Source organism: Ictidomys tridecemlineatus, chromosome 2, assembly GCF_052094955.1.
Source record: "Ictidomys tridecemlineatus isolate mIctTri1 chromosome 2, mIctTri1.hap1, whole genome shotgun sequence".
Taxonomy (NCBI): Eukaryota; Metazoa; Chordata; class Mammalia; order Rodentia; family Sciuridae; genus Ictidomys; species Ictidomys tridecemlineatus.
In genome coordinates, this window is record NC_135478.1 from 76,470,907 (window position 1) to 76,496,621 (window position 25,715).

Below are 25,715 nucleotides of genomic sequence, written 5' to 3' on the forward strand. Positions count from 1 at the left end.
TGACTGCCTGTTCTGGTAGACACCCTCTGGTAGTCTCCGTTTTCTCAATTCACCAAGAATTGTGGGTTTGCTGAGACTGGTAGGCTCTGATGCAGTTGAAGTTAGTTTTACCTGCCTTACTAACCACATCGGTTTTTCTCTAATACAGATTCATTCAGTGGAATGATGACCTCTATTCTGAGCATGCCCTTTATGCATGAAGATCATGATAATGATCCTATGAGCACAGGATAGGAATTTTACGATTTGGTTTATAATCATCCCCTTTTCACAAAAGATTTTCTTTTGGAGAGTAATTTTTAAAGTTATAGGTTTAAATGGTAGATACTTGTAAGCTAATGTTCTCTCTCCTTTTTTTTGAAATCAGGAGGGCTAAGACTTTTTGGTTTTTGAATAGTAAATGAAATAAAATCTCAAGAAAACATTCCAAACAATGCATATTTTAATTCTGGACAAAAATAAGCATAAATTTGAACGTAAGCATAGAATTTAAACAGTTTTAACAGTAGTAGAAATAGCTCTGGTGGGTAGTGCTGTGGCCCCGGCAGAGGGCTGAGATCCCGCAGCCCAGCCACCGCTTGGCTTGGGTGCCTGGGCTGATCGCCACGCGGAAGAGCCAATCCAGGTGCGTGGTCCAGTGGCTGCTGCCCCTTATCCAGCGTTCAGACTCCTCAGTGCGCAGGGGAGGGGTGGTAGGAATGCTACAGAATTGCTGCTTTGAGCACCAACACCATGAGTGGTTGCTTGGGCCTGAAGTCAACATTCTTCCCTTCTTGCTACTGCCTCTGGCTGGGCCTGAGGATGTCTCGGAGGAAGAGATGATCCGGTTGCCTGTTGACCTGCAGTACCTGCCACCAGAGAAGCTGCGTGAACCTGATGCCGACATCTGCAAGATGCTCATTGAAGCCATCATGCTGCTGACAGCCACTGCACCTGGGCGGCAGCAGGTGTGGGACCAGGGAACCTACCTGATCTTCGAGAGCTGCATAGCTGGGAACCAGAGCCTGATGTGCGGTTGGCTTGTGAAAAGCTCATCCAGGTGCTAATTGGAGATGAGCCAGAATGTGGCATGGAAAATCTGCTGGAGGTACAAGTGCCTGAAGACGTGGAACCACAGCTGCATCAGCTGGACCGGGAGCAGCAGGAGCTGGCCCAAGAGCCAAGGGACCTCACCTACCTGAGGTCCCTTCAGCATGGCAGTCCAGAGCCACCTTTGCCAGACTTCCTAGACCAGACCTGCCCATAGGCCTTCAAATCCCCTGTGCCCTGCTGAGAAGCAGAGCTATACTTAGGCTAGAGTGAATGCTCAGTAAATGTTGGAGGGTTGAGGACACTTCCCCAACCCTATGTCCTGTTGATGCCAATAAGAATAAAGGTTGAAATAAAGCCTGCCCTGTGCCACAGCTGCCTTCACATGAGGCAGATAAGTGGTGGCCAGTGGAGCCATGAGGAACCTGTTCTCAGGCAAAGTGATGGGACTTTACAGAAAGCATTGCAAAAAAAAAAAAAAAAAACAGTAGTAGAAATAAAGAATCTTGACTGAGAGTTGTTTTGGGTGTACTTCAACTTCAGTGGGCTTCCAAGTTCTCTTTTTCTTACTTAATCCTTTATTCAAGAGAGCCCACTTGAAGGTGGAAATAAAACAGGAATTTTTGTTGGGTATGGTGGTGTATGCCTGTAATCCTAGTGACTCAGAAGGCTGAGGCAGGAGGGTCACTAGTTTGAGGTTAGCCTTGGCAACTTAGCAAGACCCTGTCGCAAAATAAAAAATCAAAAGGGCTAGTGATGTAGCGCAGTGTGAAAATGCTCTGACTTAGTTCCTCAGTACTACAAAGGAAAAGTAAGGATAGGAATTTTGTGCATTCACTGACTAATTTTAGGAGCAAATCTTAAAATTGGAAATAACAGTAGGAAAAAACTATGAAGAAGGATGGAAAACAGTTGTTTTCTGGTTAGTTCAGAGGAGCAAAATGAGTTTGGTGGGTCCTGAGCTCTGGTGATAAGGGCTCGGTGCTGCTGACTTGCAGATGTTGAGCCACATTACAGCCGTTGACATGAAGGGGAAGTGAGCCTCCCAGATGGCCCCTCTGCATCTGAGCCACGTACAGTAGGGTGTATGTCATAATGGATCATGGGATTCTGAAAGTGGTCACAACAAAGTGGATTTTCTTTCAGAGTATTGTTTCCCATTATATTTTTATGCTTTTTCCCTTGGGAAAATTTTTGGTTTCCTTGTATTTTTCTCGGGAATGTTCATGACTAACTTGTTTTATTTTAACATCTGTATTTTACTTTAGTGGCTAGATTGATGTGATATTATTCAGTAGATTAATTTCTCTACAGAGGTTGGGAGATGGATGCCTTTGGGGGGGAAATTTGAAAATATGTGTTTCCAAAAGCATCTCCTTAGATTTTTGTGGAGAAATTTTCTGTTGAATGACAAATAACCACATTATTATATCTGTACTTAACTTAATTTTGAGGTAGAGAGTTGAACTAAATGACATTTGCATTTGTATCCACAACTTTTTAGTTTATTCCTTCATTAAAAGCAAGGAGCATCTGGAAACTTGACTTGTTACTAGTGGGTTTTAGGGCAGCCCGTTGAAAAGACAGCCACCATTTGTCAACCCAGGTCAAGCACTGGAGCCTCATGATCTGTTTTGGAGTTAAAAGTTTTATTTCCTCTTCTATAAACTGAGGGATAAATTTAAGGCATTCTTTTTGTCAAAGAAATGGAACAAGCCAATTAAGAAGCCCAAAATAAGCTTTTGAATGGCTAATTTTCCACCAAGATCAGACAGTTCCCTTTAGCTTCCACATCCACAAAAGGCTCTATGTGTCTGTCTTTCACAAACCATGGGAAACTTTAAATTTCTCTTAACACCATTTAAGGGAGACCTGTATGCAGTTTCCTAAGCTGTCTGGCTCTCATAATTTGGTTCATGAAGTTCCCCTGCATTAAAAGGCTTATACTTAGTAGTTATTCGTTTTAGCAGTATTTTGCTATTTAGCCAGCCTTACAGAAATCCGAATAGAATATGTGGTTTTAAAAATTATGTTTGGGGGCTGGGATTGTGACTCAGTGGTAGAGCATCCGTCTAGCATGTGTGAGTCCCTGGGTTAGCATCACATAAAAATAAATAAAATAAAGGTATTAAAAAAATTATGTTTGGAAAGTGTTGACTTTTGGAGGAACCTTGAAGTTCTTCCTTTCCCAGCCTATGATACTCTTTGTAGCTTTGCTCCTTAAACATTAATTTGTTTTGGATTGTTTTGGAGGAGGTAACATTGGTGACAGCCAATGCTTGGGCAATGCTTGGGGTTATTGTGATTTTCATGTATTAAAGTGTGTATTTCACTCTTGATGTCAGTATGATGTAGAGGAAAGCATAAAGATCTTGGAATTGAGAAGCTGTGGAGATCAGTCCTCGTTTGGTCTCTGACTTGTACTGGGAAATGGACATGTCATTCTTTTCCATCTCTTCCTCACATGGGGGCTGTGCGTAACAGTGACTCTCCTTGTTAATTCTTGATGATTTCAGGGTGCTTCTCACTGCCTATGCTTCCCAATTATAAAGTAATTTCTGAGCAGCTGGTTTGGTACTCAAAAATTCAGCAAAGAAAACACTGTTGTTCCATTGTTTTTCCCTTCTTAGTCGAATATATAACTTTTTTGAGTGGTAGATGCCTTTTTATTTTGGCGCTTTTCTATCAGGGCCAAGACTGAGCCTAGCAGAGTAGTCTTGTGGTCCCTCTAGACAGTTCTGTGCTTGGGTCCTCTCAGAAGGCCTAACCTGGCCCTGGGGCCCTGGAGTGTCAGGTGATGCTGCTCTTTCTTTTCTTCCTAAGATTCTGGCTGGTTACTGGGGCAACAGAAGCTATAGAAAATAATACCATCTTCCACATTGTCAGAAAAACTATAGTTCTGTCTGCTTTATGGGATGGCTGCCCTCTTGATACCTACCTTATATTTTACTGGAATCATAAATAAGTATTTGAGGGGCTGCGGATGTGGCTCAAGCGGTATCGCGCTCGCCTGGTGTGCGTGCGGCTCTGGGTTTGATCCTCAGCACCACATACAAACAAGGATGTTGTGTGCACCGAGAACTAATAAATAAATAAATAAATAAATAAATATTAAAAATTCTCTTAAAAATAAATAAATAAGTATTTGAGTAAGGTTTATAAATTTGACACTTTTGTAGTTGATGTTTGATTATTTATACAAATCTTCATTGTTCTTTGATTATCACATGCAGTGAGTTGGTTGACCCTCTGTAATCTGATTAGGGCCTGCCCTGTGCCAGTGTCTTCCCTTCAGGAAGACTTGCATCTAGTTTTTGTTATGGTCAGTTTTCTAATCTCCCCCAGAAAGCATCCTAGTAGATCACTGGTATTTAGTTTGTCTCCTCTTTAGAAGTACAGCCTTGAAGGAGAAACATGATTGGGAACCAAAGTACCTATTAATCCTAATGTATGACTCTTTTTCCTGGAAAAGAGATTCCTCCAACTTCATTATCTTGGCAACTATGCAAAAGTTTTATAACAAGGTGTTGTTTTTGCTTAAAAGTAGAGAAACCCCAAATCCCCAAATATGAAGTTATGTTTGAAACATAGCTTTCTATGAATTTCTTTTTAAAACTAGTTAATGTCAGCAGTAAATAGGGCTTATTGTAACCTCATGAGGTTTGTGGTCAGATTCTAGGAGATTGTTAAATAAGTTAGACATGGTCTCTGTCTTCCAGGATTTAAAACACACTTGTATGTGCTTATATACAAGCATATGTGCATATGCAGCAAGAAGCACACTTAGTAATATATATTTTAAGCTTTTGGTTTATAAGGTTTCTGTTAGGAAGGTTTTATTAGAGAAAGTGGGATTATAAGAGGCCACTGCTTGAGGAATAATGAAAGTCCTCAGTCCTGAGGTGGGGTGATTTAGATTAGCACACGTGACTCCCCATCTCTTTTGTAATTCTTCCATCAAGCTCTGGCATGCCACTTTACCATGATTTTTCCAGGTGTGGCTTAGTACATTTTTTTATTCCTTAGTCTTTCAGAGGGTGAATAATAAATAGCAGTCTTGTTGAATACTAGTTGGCTCTGTGGTTTTGGCTATGAGGGATACTTTTTTTGCCACACTGCATGATCTGCCTTGTTTGAAGAGCACACAGGTTGTCGGCCCCCCGTGCAGTCTACCGTGTTGGCATGAACAAGCCTTTCCTTTATGGAGTAGCCACACTCATGACATGTGACTAAAGCATTCCCTCCCCATTGTGATCTGTGAAGGCTCAGACAGAAATACAGCAGTACTTCTGGTTAGGGGCACACAAACTTCAGATCACAGCAAACCTATAAATCCTGCCTAATAGATAATTAGGTTGGGGGTGTTGGTTAGAATTATATGTTCTCGATCTCTTGACACTCACTTGAATGGAAGGTGCAGACTGGGTGACTTCTGCCTTTCCTCACGGCTTTCTCCCTTCTTCCCTTAACTCTTGTGAAGGAAGCTTGGTATCTAAGAGTGTGTTAGTCAGCTTCTTGTCCCTGTGACCAAACTACCTGACAAGAATAGCTTTGAGGAGTAAAGATTGATTTGGGCTCACAGTTTCAGAGATTGGAGTCCGTCGTCAGCCGCTCCATCTCTTTGGGTCTGAGGGGAAGCAGCACACCTGGCAAAAGGGCATGGAAGAGGCAAGCTGCTCCGCTCTTGGCAATCAGGAAGCAGGGGGTGGGGTAAAAGGTCAGACCTACAGAAAACCATTTAAATAACCACTTTCTAATTTTTTGCAAGTATGACATAGATAGTGCCATCTGGATGCACAGAAGAGAAATTGATTCACTATAATAGCCGCCTTGGGGCATTGGAACTTAAATCTCTTATGGAACCTGGGTTGACAAGGGTTATTTTAGAGTTTTTCTGTCAGGTTTATTGAGGAAGGAATCTTGATTGATTTCAGTCGGTATTCTTAGTGCCTAATAAATATTTGGTTTCTTCTTACCATTTAATATCTAGCTTAAATATTACCTTTGATTTGCTGAGACAGAGGAAATTGTCCTTTGGATTCTTTTTAGTTGCTTGTTCATACCACTAGTCCCACAGGCTACATTATCACATTGTATTATAATTATTTTCTTATTCACCTAACAGATGGGGGCTAGTGGTTAGAAATTGTATGCTCTTGATTTCTTGCTCACTTGGATGGAGGATGCAAATTGGAAGGGTTATTTATTTATTTTTTTAATATTTATTTTTTAGTTTTTGGTGGACACAACATCCTTATTATATTTGTATTTTTATGTGGTGCTGAGGATCGAACCCAGCGCCCTGCGCATGCCAGGCGAGCACGCTACCACTTGAGCCACATCCCCAGCCCAGGATGGGTTATTTATATGGTTGCCTTTGTATAGGTTCCCTACTGTATGGTGCCTTACTGTATTGAGATAGGTAGCCTCCCAGATGGCCTCCAGGGACTCTCATCTCCTGGTATTCATGTGATTCTGTGGTTCCTCTAACATTAAACAGAACTGAACTGTGTAACCACAGGATAACTTCAGAGTTTAGGTCATAAAAGTCTGTTGGCTTCTACTTGGTCTCTTTTGGAGCTGCCATTTTGTGAGCACACTCAACCAGCTCTTGGAGAGAGGTCCATGGGACCTCTCACAAATGGACACCACCATCTTATGTGAATGTACCATTTTTTGGGTAACTTGTTACTCAGCAATTGATAACTAATTCATATGTTCTCAGACTATAGTCTTTGACTTATAATGTTGGTTCATACAGAGTATATATGAGTAATTCAGAATGACTTAAAAGGCCTTCTGGGAGTTTTAAACATCATCTTTCCACTTCTTTTAAAAATCTGTATAGGTATATAACATAATCCTGTGTGTATATACAGATATATACACATACATACAAGTATAAGTATATAAATGCTCTTAAGTAAGTCAAGTGAATAATTGAGAGATTGTGTGCCATAGCAAGAAAAAGTTATATTATGTGGCAAGATTTTGTTATCCTGTATCCATGATACTTTCATAGAACTTAAAAAAACAAAATGAGTTGTAAGGCCACAATATTTTATTTTTAATTCTATATTATGTTATTGTTGTTTAGGAATAAATCTAGAATCTTAACGATGCTAAGACTACAGGTGATTTTTACTTTTATCTTTATAATTACCTGCACTTTTCCCAAAATATTAGACAATGAATTTACTCATAGTTTACTTTTTAAAATATTATTGGTAATGTTACCAATAATATAGGTTATATATAGCTAATTGCTGCTTAATCTTTACTGAGATTTAAAACTTTTAAAAACACCAGTTCATTTATTCATGTATATACTCTTTCCTTAAATCTTTGAGTGCCTGCTCTGAGCTGGGACCTGGACCTCTGCTGGGTCTTTGCTTTTATAATCAGTAATGATTGCCCTTGATCACTCCACTGGGGAGCTTTGTGTATGCATAAAGCGCTCCCACTCGGCAGTAAGAGGGATGAAGCCCACCTGAGGCTGGGCAGAGAAGGTCCTGTTGTCCTATGTGTGGGAACTATAAATGGAGCAGAAGTGGAGCCCCTCCAATTTACTGAATTGAAAAGTTATAAGAGGTTCTGTACCGAGGAGGGCAAAGAAGGATGTGGTAGCCACAGTCTTCTTCCAGATTCTGGGATCTCAGAGTTAGGTTTACTTTTCTGATATTGGAAAAATGGGACGTTCCATGGAATGGGATTAAATCATTTATGTGTTAGGTATACTAACACTGGGAGTCAAAGAGAGCTGAAGGATAGTTTTTTGGTAGAAAAGTACACATATCTTGACTTTATTCCCCTTCAGTTTCAGTGTGAATTGTATAAAATTGCTATTTTCCTTATGTGGAGAAGAACCAGAATAAGCATTTAGGATCATCGTTATAACTAGATCAACAGGGCATTTCTCCTTTGTATTCTCTTCAGGAAGAGGCATCGACTTCTGTCATTCATAAAAATGAGACTCAAAGATGAGATCAAGGAGGGCGTGGTGGCACATACCTGTCATCCCAGCAGCTCTGTCATTCCAGCGTAGGCTGAGGCAGGAGGATTGCAGGTTTAAAGCCAGCCTCAGCGAAAGTGAGGCCCTAAGCAACTCTAAGTAAAATATAAAATAAGGCTGGGGATATGGCTCAGTGGTCTCTAGTTCCTCTGAGTTCTATCCCTGGTTACCCCCCATACCCCCAAAAAAGAGATCAAATTGTACTTGGAGAGTCTCCTTCATAAATAAACAGTGTCTCAGTTTTTGCACTTGGTAGGGTTGGTTGCTATCATTCCTCTGTTCTGCAGTTGCAGAACTTGAAACTCAGATGGAGTGATTGTCCCAGACTTTTTATGAATTTAGAACTTTGATCTCTGAGTTTTTAGTTGACTTTAGTATGCAGAGCTTTTTTATTTTTTATTTTTTGCTACAGAAACTATTCAAACTGATACTTTCTTGATGGAAAACTCAATAATGAAAACAGTAGCTTTTCAGGGCTTTGATTTCTGAGCTCAGAGAGTCGTCTTCAGATTTGAAAAGCTCTTGGTCTCCACCCTGCTTCTATGGAAACCGCTGCAGTGATGATGAAGTCACAGCGGTCCCCATTTTCGAGGGCGTCCTTTAAGTGCCAGGCTCTGTTCTGGTGTGCGCCTTCTTTCATGGGCTGGTCCTAAAGGAATGGCATCTCCTGATGGTGCTTTTCTGTGCGATCCGCAGTCTCTGCGAGCACTTGCTAGATTTGTATTGGCTGCTTCTCTGCCTTGCTGCATGCTGACAGGCAGTCTTCATTTCTACAGACAGCAGTTCTCTGATTTGGGTGAGGGTAGGAATGGTGGTAGCCCTTTGTACAGATGTGGTTGTTTGGCACTTGGTAGCATTGGTGTTGTGGGCAGAGGATTTTATTCCTGCCTTATCCTGATGTGTTGTGAGCTGTCCAGTCACCGCCTACTCAAAGAGATTCTGCCTCCTTCCCAGAGCACCTTAATCTGTCAAGTGTGTGGGCCATGAAAGGCTGGGGGTTGGCATGGGGAGGGGTAGAGGATGCAGGGGAGGGCACCAGGTGCAGAACAACGACTTCCAAATTACATCCTGAGCTGCCAGCCCCAGGAGCTCTGCACGACCTTGTTACCACATGAAGTGCCACAGAAGGGCCTTTTCATTTTCTCCAAAAGCCTGTTTTCCAGTCTCACAGAGAGGAGGAAAAGGGGAGGGACACCCTGCTCACCCCAGTTAACAATGGAGCACAAAGTCCTGGCAAAAGGAATCTCACAGTGTGCCCTGAGGCTATTTTTGATGACAGTGAGTGACTGTGACTCACTGAGAGTATGCCCTGGCAGATGATGGATTCTACCCCCCCCCACCCCCCAAGATGAGCAGGCCGCCTGTCCTTTGTGCCTTCCCTTGGCCAGCTCCTGCTGCTGCAGTTCACTGATGTGTCCACAGCAGCCGGGCTCAGGCCTGTCAAGCTCTGACAGTGGTTTTTACCATATATGGTCATCAGAGCTCTGCGGCTGACAACCAGCCAGGATAATTTCCTTCCTTTGCTTTGATTGGCTGCACAGTGGCTCAGAGAATGGTGGGATCTGGGTGTGTGGTGAAGAGAAGCCACCGAGTCAAGTGCAAGGAATGTTTAACTCTTTCCTGGGATTCTGGAGAGTGCCAGTCTATGCTGAGCGTGCAGGCTAGTTCTCCCTGCAGAATCCCTCTGTGGGAAGCAGGCAGCCCTAGCCTGGGGAAGTGGCTATCTCAGGTCAAGAAAGGGTTCTAAGTGCAGAATACGTTTCTGAAGTCATGATTGGTCCAGAAGCCACCTTATAACCATATGTAGCCAATCGTCCGCTTCTGCCAAATTGAATATCTCAGCTAGTTGGGTGTAGGATCTGAGATGAGTCAAGGGAAGCCTGAGCTAGGGCACATGTCTGCTTTGTCTTAGGAAAAGTGACTCTGGGTTCATTTCTGACTAAGCTTTAAGTCAGACGTGAGTGATCTGGACCACTTAGTTGGTTCTTACTCCAGTCCTCTTGTTTGTTTGCAAGCTCTGCAAGGTAGGAACTCATGGCCTTAGACTGCAGGGTATCACCCCATCCACCACCGAAAAGTTTTTAATGTTTTTCTCCCCTCTACCTCTGAGCTACATCACCTGCCCTTTTTATTTTATTTATCTCACTCTGTTGCTGAGGTTAGCTTCGAACTTGCAATCTTCCTGCCTCGGCCTCCCTGAGTCACTGAGATTCCAGGTGCGCGCCCACTGCTGGCCTTTTGTTGTTGTTTTTCATTCCCACTTCAGGGAGTGAATTTCAGTGACTTTTTACTCGGAGGCTTGTGGGTAAAGCAGTTCAGAGTCTGAGAGGAGGAACTAGTCCTGAGGCCTGCTCTTCACTCCCAGGTGGTCTCAGTGGAGATGTCTCCAGTGCTGCATCTCACTAGAAAGCTTGAGGCAGCCAGTTACCCTCCTTTCTGATTTGCCACTGAATGCTTTAATTTCCTGTATTTCACTTCTATCTATAGTTCTTTTGCTCTTCAGCCTTTGATTTCAAGCTGAAGTTTATTTTGACTAGATTCTGCCTCATCTTGGGTTCCTGGTTTCGGGGTTTTGTTAGCCCAGAAGCATCCCATGGACTTACCAATCTGCAGGGACGAGTAGGAAATATTAGGTTTTCACTATATAATTGGGCGAGGGTAGGGATAGAATACCTGGGATATGATTTTTTTGTTGTTGAGTCAGGAAGTAGGTACATATTCTCTGGTTGCTGTTGCACATTTAGTCATTGTTGAATAAGGAAATGTTAAATTTTCTACTTTTTTGCTTTCTGGTAATAAAATATTCATAGCTGTACAGTAACTTTCCTTAAGCTCTTAATAGGCTTAAAATATGGCCTATTTAATATTTTTTTTTTTTTAAAGAGAGAGAATTCTTAATATTTATTTTTTAGTTCTCGGCGGACACAACATCATTGTTGGTATGTGGTGCTGAGGATCGAACCCGGGCCGCACGCATGGCAGGCGAGCGCGCTACGGCTTGAGCCACGTCCCCAGCCCTGGCCTATTTAATATTAAACCCAGTTTTTAGAGAGAACCTGTAATGTGAAAATTATTTGCCTGGTGTTGTCACTTCTGCTCACAAGACTGTTCTTTTCAACTCACAGGGAGTTGATGTCTCCAGGACCACACTGCCTCTCCCTGGCAGCTTTGGTTGCTGGCTTACCTTACCTGCCAGGGTAACTCTAGCTGTGTGTTTTATTCCAGAGCACATCCTCTTACCCTAAATGTTGGAGTTTCTGGTTTCCTTAAAGTAAAACGTCCTTGGAATGTTTCATTCTTAGTCAGCAGACTGTTAACAAATTGTATATTGTGTGCGATTGTGTTCGAGTCCCTGTCTTATTATCCTTGCCCTTCTCCCCTTGTCCCATGACCACAATCACCAGAGCTCCTTCCTATGGAGCAGCAGAGGCTTAAGAGATTCCAGCAGAACATGAATCCACATAAATAATTCTGTTATAAGAAAAAGGAAGTTGGTGACGGGCGCGGGGCGGGGGCGGGGCGGACCCACTTCAATAGATATCCTTTTCTGACTCCTTTGAACTTTGCACAGTGTGAATGGAGCCCTTATGTTTGGGCTGAAAACTTCCTCTGCTTCCAAGCTCAGAGTTTGATTTCCCATTCTCCTAGCTGAGGATTCAAGAATCTTAGTATGTTGGCCCAAAGCTAGAAATGAGTTGCTGTTGAAATTTGGACCTATTAAGTAATTTTGAACTCATTGTTTCCTAAAATGAAAACTTCGACAGCTATAAAGCAGAGTGAGCAGGTTGGAAAATTTCACCTTCCCTTTGTTCCTCAAGTAATGGAAGGTGCCTTTCACCCCAGGATGGGGTGGAGGCTCTTTGGCCCTCAGGTGTTTGGCAGTGTAATAGGTTAATAGGCATAGAGACTGGGTCATGAGAGAGACAGGGTAGAGAGCAAGAAGAGGCCATACCTTGACAGAGTGGCGTTTGTACCATGAGATGCAGAATGTAAATGAGGAAGAAATTGTGTGTGGAATATCTTGAGAGTGTTAAGGGTATTGCATGATTTGATTGATTCAAATGTGTGTCACTTTTTATGGCCAGGAAGTTCATTAACTTTGTGCAAACATAGTTATAAGAAAGAGTAAGCCTCCTACGTAAAGTGATGTATGACTTTAACAGAAGGTTTCATGTCTTCATTCTTGAAGGAACCAGTTAGTTTATTTTATTTATTATTTTTGTATCAATCTGGGAATCGATCCCAGGGGTGCTCTACCACTGAGCTACATTCCAGCCCTATTTTATTTTATTATTTTTACTGTGATCCTTCTGCCTCAGCCTCCAAAGTCAGTGGGATTACAGGCATGCGCCACACACCTGGTGAAGAATCACTTTTAACGTTGAGAAATAGTCGTTCTGCATGATCTTTTGTATATAATACATAGGACATACTGGAAGTATCCCAAAGTTGAATTTTGAGGGCTTGGGAGGGTAAAAATTTATATCTGTGATACAACACCATTAACTCTTAAAAACCCTCCGAGAGTGGAACTCCTTTATTGAAACAATAGTAAGAATTTTTCTGTGTGTTCATATACATTTGAAATTGATTGCACAGTAGTATGTAGAGTGAATGCACTTCTAAAACATGGATTCCTTTTTGGCCTGAGATGTGAGACACATAAATGAGATTTACTAGTAGACCGAAGTGGAAAGAAACTTGATGGTTTTCCATTAAAACTGACCGGACGATATCCTTATGACTAGAAATGTCATCTGTTAAGAATTACATTGAAGGCTGGGGTTATGGCTCAGTGGTAGAGTGCTCGCCCTTGCATGTGTGATGCACTGGGTTTGATCTTCAGCACTGCATTAATAAATAAATAAAGCTATTTAAAAAAAGTTACACTGAAGCTAGGCACAGTGGCATGTGCCTGTAATCCCAGCAACTACGGTTCAAAGCCTCAGCAGTTTATGAAGGCTCTAAGCAATTGAGTAAGACTCTGTCACTAATAAAATATTTTTAAAAAGGGGGGATCTGGGGATGTGGCTGAATGGTTAATTGCCTCTGGGTTTAATCCCTGGTACCAAAAAAAAAAAAAAAAAGTTACATTCAATTTTTTGTGTGTGCGAGACTTGTTTTTGCAGTTATTTAAACTACAAATATTCCTTTTAGAGCATTTACTGATGTTTGTTATATGTGTTTTTATTTTCATCCCCCATCCTCAAATATCCATTGGAGGGAAATGTTGAATAATTTCTTGGGTTTTATTGAAGTATTAGTTTCTAGGAGTATTTTGAGCTGCTTTGAAATTTTTAAGGACTTTACCCAAAAACCCAAGCAAGTGACAGTGCTGGTGCCTAGGATATTTTCTGCCATGATGAGAGTTGCTGGCTATAACCTGTTCAAAACCATCACCCTCAGCTGAGGCCAGCCACAAGGAAATTGTGCCGTGACCCCCTCCCTTGTGCCAGCTGTACACATCCTTCAGAGGCTGAATTTTCCTTGGGCTCATGTTGCTGGCCTTTGGGCAGGCCACTGGACCTTTCGGGTACTAATGACTGTAAGCCAGTGTCCTGACCTGTTTCACCAGAGTCCTGCAAGATCACGAACTAGGCTCTGAGCCAGTGCCTTTGGGAACTTGACGTCGATCATTTTGCCTATGTGTTGAGTGCCAGGTAATCCTAACCACTTGGAACTTTATCCAGAGAGGCACAATAAAAGCCATCCTGTGGCAAATGATTGGGACTAATAAGTAATCAATCAAAAAAAGTATTTAAAGTTGGGAGACTAAATGACTATTATATTTAGCTAAACCAATTTCTGTGCTACAAAAGTGATAATGTTCTAGATGATGTAACTGAAGTGATTTATCCTTAATGAGATAAGATAGTATATGATTGGCTAGTAAAAGGAAATTATTCTGTATAATACCTTTGGAAAATTGATGAGAGATTTTAAAAAATAAGTCACCTTTTTAGTTTAAAAAAAAAAATCCAAAACCTGGCATTAACCTTTTGTAATTCATCCTTCCAGCCTCAATAGTCATTTAAATTTGCTATTAGGAGGTGCAGGTAAACTGTGTTTTCACCACAACATGTGGTAGATGTCTTTCTGAATGGCCCTTCACAGTCTAGCAAATTAAACATGGATTCCTTGTTTTATTCACTGGTGATAAATGAGTGTGTGTCAAAGGCTTGAAGAAAATTGCTTTCTCATTAAATCCTGGTCTAAGATGTCTTTCAGAATGATGTTTCCTCATCCTTACCATGTAAGTTCATTATTAGGATTATCTCCTTTAGTCTCCACATACTTGGGAGTTCTTAGTAGTTTATAAATGCCCAGTTCTGAAGTTTTAATAATATATGCTCATTTGAAGAAATGTATTGTGTTTTTGAAGTGTAATTTTCCTTAATACTTTCTTTTTGCTTTTGTTCTTTTATCAGTATCAGATATTTATTGAATTTCCTTCCTCATGTACCACAATATGATGCTACTTTCTCTGTTTTATTTGTTTTAAGGATTTATGATGACATCCCAACCAGAGGAAGCAGCTGTTTGCAGAATATCATTTTTTAAAATTAACTCTGTGTTTCTTTTTTTTTTTTTTTAAAGAGAGAGTAAGAGAGAGAGAGAGAGAGAGAGAGAATTTTAATATTTATTTTTTTTTTAGTTCTCGGCGGACACAACATCTTTGTTTGTATGTGGTGCTGAGGATCGAACCCGGGCCGCACGCATGCCAGGCGAGCGCGCTACCGCTTGAGCCACATCCCCAGCCCTAACTCTGTGTTTCTAATGGCCAGCTGCCAATAGACATTACTTCTGTGCCCTTTTCATAACCATGGCATACTGGAATTTTTTTAAAAATATTTTTTTAGTTGTAATTGGACACAATGCTTTTAATTTATTTATTGTTATGTGGTACTGAGGATCGAACCCAGAGCCTCACACATGCTAGGCGTGTGCTCTACCACTGAACTGTAACCCCAGCTCCTGGAAATGTTTTCTCCTATCTAGTCTGGTGTGGATGGCGGTGGTGTTTCAGAGCTCTGCTTCTTGACCTTCTCTGTGCCTCAGTTTCTTTATTTAGAGAATGAGGATAATTCCTAATTCATAAATGGATATAAAGATCTCCAGATAGTTCCTAGCATATAATGTAAATACTCTCAAAATGTTATTGTTATTGTTTGTTTTTGATAGAAAGATGGACTTTTAGATTCTCCTTTTTATTCCTAGAAAATGTACTCCTAGTACTTTCATGAGACGAGAATGGCAGAAATGCTTTTTATTCTCAAATATTCCATTTGATTGAAGATTACTGGTGAATACCTATTAACTTTTAGTTAAGATTGTTTAATTTGGGCTGGGGCTGTGGCTCAGTGGCAGAGCACCTGCCTCGCACATGTGGGGCACTGGGTTCGATCCTCAGCACCACATAAAAATGAATAAACAAAATAAAGATATTGCATTCATCTATAACTAAAAAATATTTTTTAAAAAAGATTATTTAATTTTGATTTGTGGGGGAAGTATTCATTTAGGAAACTTTATAGTATTATATAACTAAGCACAACTAGTATTAGTAGTTCCAGATTCCCCTCCGAATTGCTTTCTATATTACCAAAAGTTCTGCTTAGCCCAGATTTTGGGGGCGGAAATCATTTGTTGTTGTTACAAGTTCATATTCAGGCTGTGTGTGGTGGTGTACCCCTGTCATCCCAGCAACTCAGGAGGCTGAGGCAGGAGGATCACATGTTTGAGGCCATCCTCAGCAATTTAGTGAGACCCTCAGATTTTGTAACACCCTGGCTCAAAAAATAAAAGAGGCTGGGGGTGTAGATCAGTGGTAGAGCTCCCGTGGGTTACATCCCAGTAAGCCCCCTACCCCCACTACAAAAATGTTCAAATTCAGTACTATACTATTCCATTAAGGCTGCCACATATGGTTTGCTGGGGGGAGCTTAAGAATCTTAAGAATGTGAGACTCTGAGATGAAACAATTCAGGTAGGAAAACCTTTTCTTTAGAAGGGGAAAAATACTTTAATGTAAAATCAGTAACAATATATTGATGTGATTCTCACTTTATTACATTTTAAATTTTTTTCAAAATAGGGAATATATTAAATAAAATAATAGGATATTCAAGTACTTTCCCCAGAGATTAATTAAACAGATGTTAATTTTCCACCATGTTTGTTTCTTCTGACTTTTGGAGGGGGGCCTTCATTCTTCTCCAGAGGTAGTAATTTCCTCAAATATGTCCATATTTTTGTATTATTGCATGTGACATTTATTTCTGTGTGTGAAACTTTAAGTATTTATTCCCATACCTGAGAGTCAGTGAAATTGCTTCTTCTTTTGCCACTGTTCCCAACAGTCCTGCAACAATACTTTTGTGGAAATCATGGGGACATTTCTCTCACCTAGGCCACCTAGCAGTGGTATTGCTGGGCTGCTTGTCACTTCTGCCTGTTGCCACATCATTTGCCAAATGCATTGTTAACTGCACACTGTCCTGTGAGTGGGTATGAGAGTCTCTTTTTTCCTGACATTTTTGCTAGCACTCACATTTAGACTTTTACATTTTTGCCAGATTTTATACATGTAAAATACTATTTCATTATTTTAATTTGCAGCTCCCTAATTACAAGAAAGATCAGATCTCTTTTCTTATATCTGTTTTTGGATTTCTTCCCTGTGAGTTTTTGGCTCATATCTGGCCATTCTTTGTTAAGATTGACTGTTCATTTGTTGGGTATATGTACTGCGTATATCTTATCCTGGTTTGTAACTAGTCTTTTCACATTGCTTATTGCTAATTTGCTTATTTTTTTGAGAAAAACTCACATTGCTGAATTTGGTTTTCTGTTTTTTTCTTTAGCCTTTGTGACACAGACCTTATGTAATGAGTTCAGTGGAATTCCTTTTTCTGTTCCCTGGAAAAGTTTGAGATGATCTCTCTTATAAAACCACCTGGGCCTATTTTGGTTCTGGTATTTGGTGATTGATTGATGAGGGTAGGTGATGGGTGGAGTTACATCTCTCATTCTTTTACGATATTCAAGGTTTTTAATCTTAAGTAAGTTACATTTTCCTGATTGTCTCATGGAGGTTTTATTTATTTTTGGCATTGGAATTTAACCTAGGGGTGCTTAACCACTGACTCACATTTTTTAATCTTTTATTTAAAGACAGTCTTGGTAAGTTGCTGAGGCTGGCTTTGAACTTGCAATTCTCCTTCCTCAGCCTGTTTCATAGAGTTTTCAGATTTCTTATCAAATGTTATTCCTTATTCATACTTCTACCATGTATATGAGTTTTGTCCCTTTTAAAGTTCCTGGTATTTGCTCCTTTCCCCCCCTAATTTATTCAATTTAATTGGTTCTTTTTTTATTTTCTCTCCTGTCAATTTATTTTATAATTTTACATTTTTTGAGTGTACTCTGTTCATTTTCTAACTTCTCATGTTAGATGCTTAGTTCATTAGTTTTCAATCTTTTCTAAAATTTGCATTAAAGACTATAAAACTTTTATGGGGATCTGTATTAGCTGAATTCCATGTATTTTGATATATCATATTATTCAGTTTTAACTTTTTTCTGTTATCCGTTACGATTTTTTTTAAACTGTGAACTAGTGAATTTATATTTTTTTCCTAGTGTATTGGAGACTTTTTTTTTTTCCTTTATTTTTGAGGGGTAGGTAATAGGGATTGAACTCAGGGGCATTCAACCACTGAGCCACATCCCCAGCCCTGTTTTGTATTTTATTTAGAGACAGGGTCTCACTGAGTTGCTAAGTGCCTTGCTGTTGCTGAGACTGGCTTTGAACTCAGAATCCTCCTGCCTCAGCCTCCTGAGCTGCTGGGATGACAGGTGTGTGCCACAGAGTCCAGCTATTGGAGATTTTTTGTTAATACCTTCCTATTAATTTATAATTGTTTTACATTGTACTCCAAACATACTTTCCATGATACTGACTCCTTGGTACTTTTTGAAATTTGCTTTGTGGTCTCATAATTGATCACTTAAAAAAAGATGTTTTATGTTTGCTTGGAAAAAAAAAAGTGTATTTTAAAATATTGGCTACAAGGTCATATTATATTAGTGTTTTTTTTTGTGTGTGTGTGTTGTTGTTATTAATTTAGCCTCTTGGTGGATTTTTTATGTGTTCCCTCCCTTTAGTTACTTATTGGTGTCATTATTATTATTTTTTGGTACTGGGAATAAAACTCAGGGCACTTAGTCATGGAGCCATATCCCCAGCCCTTTTTGGTATTTTATTTTTAGAGACAGGGTCTCACTGAGTTGCTCAGTGCCTCGTTGCTGAGGCTGGCTTTGAACTTGGGATCCTCCTGTCTCAGTCTCCCAAGCTGCTGGGATTACAGGCATGCACCACCAAGCCTAGCAAGTGTCATTATTTTTTAAAATGTGTGCTGGAGATGGAACCCAGCTAAGCATGCTAGGCAAAGTGCCACCATATCCCCAGTGCTGAGTGTGTCAATGTCCTGTAGCTGGATTTGATCTGATCTCTGAGCCTTTGTGGTTTAGCTAGTGAGTTTAGCCTATTTGCATTTACCACATCATGATTTAGAGTTGGTTTTGTTTCCATCATCTTACTGTGTGCTTTCTAGTGTTCATGCTTGTTTCTCCTTTTTTCATTTTATTTCATCTTTGTAGGATCAAAAAGTTTTTATTCCTGACATCTCCTCTGCCCCTCCTCCTGCATACATTTTGGAAGTTACATGTTCTTTTTCCTTTTAGTGTTTGCCCTTAATTTTAACATGGTTGTATGACTTCCAGTCATGTTAACTAGTCAGTTTTCCTGCTTTTTTTAGAGAAGGGCCCTGAAACCTGTTGACTGGGAACACATGCCTTTCTACTTTACTTACTCTTGTTGTTCTGCACTTTGTCATTATCACTGCTGTTTTACATAGTTCTCTACTTGTGTTTACCATATTGACCAGTTCCCCCCCCCCACTGTTGTTTTAGTATCCCAGTCCTTTTTCCTGGTTTACTTTCTTGAACTTGGGAACTTCTTAGCATTTCCGACATACTTCTCTATTTCTTTGTTTTTGTCATACCTTTCAGAAGTTTGTCCACAGTCATTCAGACATCACTCAGCCCTTCTTGTCTAGAATGTTTAAAATTATGAAATTCACACATTCAACGAATGATGATTCCTATACTTAAGATAATCATTATTTACACTAGAATGAACACTATGCACACCACCACCAGCTTGAGCATGGAACATTGCTAAGGATGCAAGTGAACTAACCATCTCATATGGTTTTTATGGTTATGCAGTAAGAAAAACTGATAAAGCCACCCGGCTTAGGTGCTTATTTGCTATTGCTTTAAGGAAAGACATGATCTGAAGTGTGGTAGAGTGAATTCCGGTATTTGTTAAATTTTGAATGGCATCTGTTGAACACTTCAAGTGGTGGAATAGTAGCAAATTCTTTACCTTGATTGTCTTATTCAGTTTTCCCATCAACTCTTAAAGAATTAATTATTAACATACTGGTATTACAGCTGAGAAACTGAGCTTGATAGTTGGAGTAAGTTGGCCAAAAACTCACAGCTAGAAATAGTGGAGATGTGATCCTAGCCTGGGTAGGCTGGTTCTCGGCTCTTTCTGCTTTGCTGCCTACAAATGACCCTTTTTATAACACTTGGGTTTTTTTTTTTTTTAATTATTTTTTAGTTGTAGTTGAACACAATATCTTTATTTTAATTTTATGTGGTGCTAAGGATAGAACCCCAGGCCTCGCACTAACTAGGCGAGCACTCTATTACTGAGCCACAATCCCAGCCCCCGACACTTGGATTTTATATAATATGATGTTCATTGGTATTTCCTCTTTTTCTGGTGTTGGTGTTGATGCTGGTTGGGGACTGAGTATGCTAGACAGGTGCTCTGCCCCTGAGCTACATCCCAAGCCCCTGAGTTCAGTGAATTTTGCAAGGGAAAGGAGGAAGAGGTGAAGAAACCTAGGCCTTAGGTCTGTGGAGAGGGCCATCTTTAAGTCTCAGCTTAGAAATTGCCCTTCTCAGCTGAAAACCTTCCAAAGACTGTGACACCACTCCCTCCCACAAGCCTAGTTGAATATCCTGTGTTTCTTTTTCCCTAGGTCTGTCTGCATGGACCAGGTCTTATGCTGCACTGTAACTGGCGATTTAAATGTCTCTTTCCAGTTGGACTCCATGCTCAGCTAGGACAGGGCTTCCCTGTTCAGCTCTGTACTTCCAGAACTCAGCACAGTATCTGGCCCATAAAAGTTCATAAATAATACACATTCATTAATTCTTATGATGAAGTAATATAAATACTGTGCTAGAAGAGCTAATAATCAGTGTCAGTTTTTTATTGAGTTTTTATTATAGTCCAGGTACTATAATTAAATTTTTCACATATTTTACACTGATAATTGTAACACTGAGCTATCATTTACCTAAACATGTTCTCTCATTTAATCCTCACCATAATCCTGGGAGTTAAGTATCTGTTTTACAGTTGATGAACTGGAACCAAGAGAGATTATTTGACTTGCTTAAGGTCAGCCACTGTTTAAGCTGTAGAGCCTGGATTTGAAACCATGTCTGTCTCACTCCAGAGCATGTGGTTCGGCACTTTAGCACATTGCTTCTCTGGAAATTTCCACAGTTGAGTTAAGTTGAAGAAGTCATAGAGTTTACTGAGCTTGAAAATTCGTCAAGAAGCCTGCCCCAGTGTTGACAGTTTGCTATAACAAGAGAGCAGCAACAGCAAATGGGTTCAGTTACACAGTGCAGCCATTCCTTCTGTGCACCTGCTCTTAGAGCCCATCCAGCCCCAGCATGGCATGGTGCTAACCTGTTGAAAAACAGATAGAGCTTTTCTACACCTGTCATAACAGCAGTTGTCTTGGTAGACATCAAATTGGTCTAATAAGACTGGTTGGCTTGTTAGATTCAAATGTGTAAAATGAGAAAATAGTGGTGACTACAACCAACATTAAATATTCTTAACGAGACATGGAACTGGAAAATGGGTGAGATCTAGTTAGACTGTCTGGTTGGTATTTCTATTGGAGACAGAGATGGAGACGTTAAAATATATGCCCTTTAAGCTGGGTGTGGTGGCACACATCTAGAATACCTGTTATCTGGGAGGTTGAGGCAGGAGGATTATAAATTCAAGTCCAGTCTGGGTAACTTAGCAAGATCCTGCCTCAAAATAAAATAAAAGGACTAGGAATCTAGCTTAGTTGAAAAGTGCTTTCTTAACATGTGCAAAGTCCTAGGTTCAGTCCCTAGTTCTACTAAACAGAATACACACACACACACACACACACAATCAGCTAAAGGTTCAAAAAACGTTTTACTTTAATGATGCCAATCAATTCTAGAATTGTTAATTTGTATATTCAAAGATATTATCCTTTTATATTAAGAGTTATATTTCACATTTTAAGTAATACCAAGGGTTTTTTTTTTTTGCCCCCTCCAGTAGAAACATCTATAATTTACAGTTTGGCTGTTCTAGAATTATATTTTGGCAAAAAAAGACTTATAAATTCTCTGTGCTATGTTTATGAGTGCAAATAAAATCCTTTTTTGGATACAAAATATAAAATCTTTTTGTTTCTAGAAATTTTAATTCTTGTAATTTGATGAATGTACTTGGTAGTAGCTGTTACTACAAGTGAAAGCTAACCCATCTCACTAGTTGGCATTGATACATGTGAATGTCCTCACAAGTAAGCAGCCGAGAGTTTTGGGTAGAAATAATAAAGAAGAAATAGGCCTGAGAAAACATAAAAGCTCTGTGGTATTGATGTTATACAAAAGGTTTGTTTTTCTCTTCTTTCAGACTGGTCGAATTGACAAATCCTACCCTACTGTGTGTGGTCACACAGGACCAGTGCTGGATATAGACTGGTGCCCGCACAACGATCAGGTCATTGCCAGTGGTTCAGAGGACTGCACGGTTATGGTAAGCTCCCAGTGTGGTGTTTGACCATTACATTCGTGTGTGTGTGTGTGTGTGTGTGTGTGTGTGTGTGTGTGTGTGTGTGTAGACAGAAAATCATAGCAGTTTTGACTATCCATTGGATTATACAAGGATTTAGCTACATTAAAACTTAACTACAGATAAGCCTTTTACAGGCTCTTACATCAACAGATTGTATTCTATTTATTTATTTAATTATTTTTTGGTGTGTGTGTGTGTGTGTGTGTATTTGAATGTATATGTATACAAGATTTTTGACAGTTGACATCTGACTACAGGAAAATTTTGTGAACAGTAAAATAACTTTTTCAAAAATATTTTTTAGTTGTTGATGTACCTTTATTTTTTATTTATTTGTATGTGGTACTGAGGATTGAATGCTAGGCAAGTGCTCTGCCACTGAGCCACAACCTCAGCCCCAGTAAAATGATTTTTTAAAGATTCTGTGAATGCTGGGCTGGGGATGTGGCTCAAGCAGTGGCGCACTCGCCTGGCGTGCGTTCGGCCCGGGTTCGATCCTCAGCACCACATACCAACAAAGATGTTGTGTCTGCCAAAAACTAAAAAATAAATATTAAAAAATTCTCTCTCTTTCTCTCTTAAAAAAAAAAAAAGATTTTGTGAATGCGTCTATGACACCGCCCCCCCCACACACACAAAAAAAACTTGCTTGCACAAACTGTGGGTTACAGTGCAGTAAGATGCCAAGGTTATGCAGATAAAATGGGATATGTAACAGGTATTGAGAGATAGTAAGAATTTTAGTAAGTGCTTTTTCCAAGCTGATATCAGAAGGAAGGTGTTTTCTGTGCAGTGGACCCGTTTAAATAAGTCTTTTTCATGAAGATACACAAATAGGCAAAAAAAACAAAAACAAACAAAAAAAAAACCTTAAAAGGTATTTACATTCCTTCATTTAGATTCCCAAACTAGGTTATATATGAAGCCAGACTTGGGGATTTTGTTTTGTTGAGGCAAGTTCTTACTGTGTTGTCCAGGCTGGCCCAGAACTTCTGGGGTCAAGCAGTCCTTTTGCCTGAGCCCCCCCAATAGCTGGGACTGTGGGCGTGTACCTCTATGCCTGTCTCAAGGGTACTGTTTAACGAAAACCTTCCTGTTCTTGATTAAATATGATGATAGGCTTGGATCAGTTTTCAATACCCAAAATATGTTGAAAAGTTTAGACGTAAGTATGAGAGGGAGCACGGCTGCCCTTGACATAAATGAAGCTCAGTTGCTAATTTGTAAGGGGTATCAACAAGTGTCAGGTGACGAGCTCAAAGAGCCACACTACTATGTTTTCCTCTGTTATTTGTAGACTGAAACATTGTTTGGAATGCTCCATTAATTAAAATTATTTTGCATAAACAAATCAATTCCTGAACTGTTTTTTAAACATCTGCCTACTTTTCCTTGTGGGCTTTTGGCTGAGGATGATTCCTCCTGTGATATAATTTTGGCAGCTAAAACATATTAAAGAAATATGCTGCTGTTAAAAATAATTTTTCTGTTTGATATGCCTTGCTTAAGCTCATCATTGTAATGGCATCAGGTGTATTTTGCTAAGGGAAAAGAACATCATTTAGAACTGATGCCAAAGCACTGTAAATTAGTTTTGCCAGTTTAAAAAACTTGATATGTAGTCTTAAGTCTTTATCTTAATCTATAGGTTCCTCCTCCACCCTTTTCCTTACCGCATATTGTAGGGAAGAACTCTGACCTTTGACCCATGCTGTTCAGCTGTCTGGATTTTGCAGATTACATGGTATCTCGCACCATATTCTTCTGTCTGAATTTCCTGCAGTTTGACAGCTGGATCCTGAAGTGTGGTCAGATGCACATTCAGTCTCTTGGGTTAGTGTTAGGTTCTTCCACCAGGAAGCACATGATGTGTAGTTTTCATTCTTTTTGATTTGTATGGCTGTTGGTGTTTAATGCAGTAATCCATGGTGGGGGGGTCACAAAATAGTGATATTCAATTTTTTCATTTTATTTTTAGTTTTTAACTGGTAAGAGAAATGCTTGATTATCTCCTTTAATTTACCTAGTTTTTAAGATAACAATTTGTTCTGTCATTCTCAGAAGGTGACCAATTAGTGTTGTGGTTGTGTGTGTGTGTGTGTGTGTGTGTGTGGTTTTTTTTTTTTCCTTAAATATTCTTCATTTGGACTCATGGATTTGTCAATTTCTCTCTAAATTTTTTTTTCTTCACTTCTTTTAGACTTTTGTGGGGGTTACTTATTTAGTTAATTTTTTATTTTTATCTTTTATTTATTTTCTGGAGAACTTTATTTTTATGTTGTGTTCATTTAACCCAGGTTGGTGGCAGCCTGGGTTAAATAGCCTTTGCGTTTCCTAGCAAAGTTTGGATCGGGAACATCCCTCGCCCCGCCCCTGCCCCAGTGATGATGGACCTCAAGTCTTCCATGTAATTGGTCCTAATAATTTCCACAGGCTTAGCCAGTGCTCCTTTTTCTTCCAAATTGACTTGCATGAAGGCAACAATGACCCAGGCCTTAGTGAAGATCGCAGGTACCTGTGAGGCCTTCCTCTTGATGGTGTAGGTGGGAGATACCCTTCTTATGACACAGGGTGGGCAGGAAGATAACCAGTTCAATGGGACCCACATTGTGTATAGGCACTACTAGCTGAGCCTTGCTCTCCACCAAGGAGAGTGACACTATGAATCCCTCAAGGACAGGTGGTCCTTTTTGTAGGCAGCTTTCTTCTCAACAAATGTCAGGTAACGAGCTCAAAAAGCCACATTGCTTACATAGTCCTAGCCCGGGCCAGGTCTCTGTTTCTTCTCTTACTTTGTCTCTCATCCACAGCTGAGGCCCACCTTAAGCACTGGGTAACTTTTAGGCAGACTAAGACCTGGGTGAACTGGTGAGTCTCAAGAGGCACTTTCAGTTGTTGATTGGAGAATAGTCCTTTGCCACTGCAGCCAGATATAGTAGGGACAGTTTTAAAATGCCAAGGTCCCTTTTGGGCTGATGTCTTATCCAGTGCAGAATTCATAGACCTTTGCTCAAGCAGGGGATTTGCCACCTTCTTGGCCTGCTTCTTCAAACCCCCCCGCCCCCCAACCCCAGGCAGGGCCACCTTCTTCCCTTTGGCCTTCTTTCCTTTCAGCATCTTGGACAGCCAGGGGAGAGGGCTACTTTTTATTTTTTTAAGGTTCATTATCTGTTAGGTGTGTTTGTTCTCATGTTCTTTCTTGGCTAATCTTCATTTCTAAAAGTGATTTTACTTTAATTCCTAATTTTTTCTTGATTTGTTGAGTTTTAAGTTCTGATTAATTTTTCATGTCTTAAATTGTTTTCTTCATGTGTTTTATCTCATTTTGAAATAGTATCATAGTTATCTCTTTTTATTGAACGTGTTTGTTTAGCATGCTTTTATTATCTGCAAGGATGTTATCCTGTCCTTAATTCTTTTTTTTTTTTTAATTTACATGAGAGCCACAGATGAAACAGAATTTACTGTGGCTCATTTTTTTTTTTTTAAGAGAGAGTGATAGAGGGGAGAGAGAGAGAGAGAGAATTTTTTTTTAATATTTATTTTCTAGTTCTCGACGGACACAACATCTTTGTTGGTATGTGGTGGTGAGGATCGAACCCGGGCCGCACGCATGCCAGGCAAGCGCGCTACCGCTTGAGCCACATCCCCAGCCCCTGTCCTTAATTCTTT

At 40.0% G+C, this 25,715-nt stretch overlaps 1 protein-coding gene and 1 pseudogene across 6 annotated transcripts in view; both read left to right on the forward strand.

The window, feature by feature from the left end:
* Positions 1-25,715, forward strand: part of Coro1c (coronin 1C) — an 83,702-nt gene that overhangs the window by 35,703 nt on the left and 22,284 nt on the right. For all 6 annotated transcript variants that reach the window (XM_013365114.4, XM_005340102.4, XM_078038966.1 and 3 more), the window contains one exon: positions 21,882-22,004. In XM_013365114.4, coding sequence (XP_013220568.1) covers positions 21,882-22,004 — 123 coding nt within the window. The remainder of the gene's footprint in view (positions 1-21,881; positions 22,005-25,715) is intronic.
* On the forward strand, positions 5-4,098 carry LOC144375177 (protein HGH1 homolog pseudogene; annotated as a pseudogene).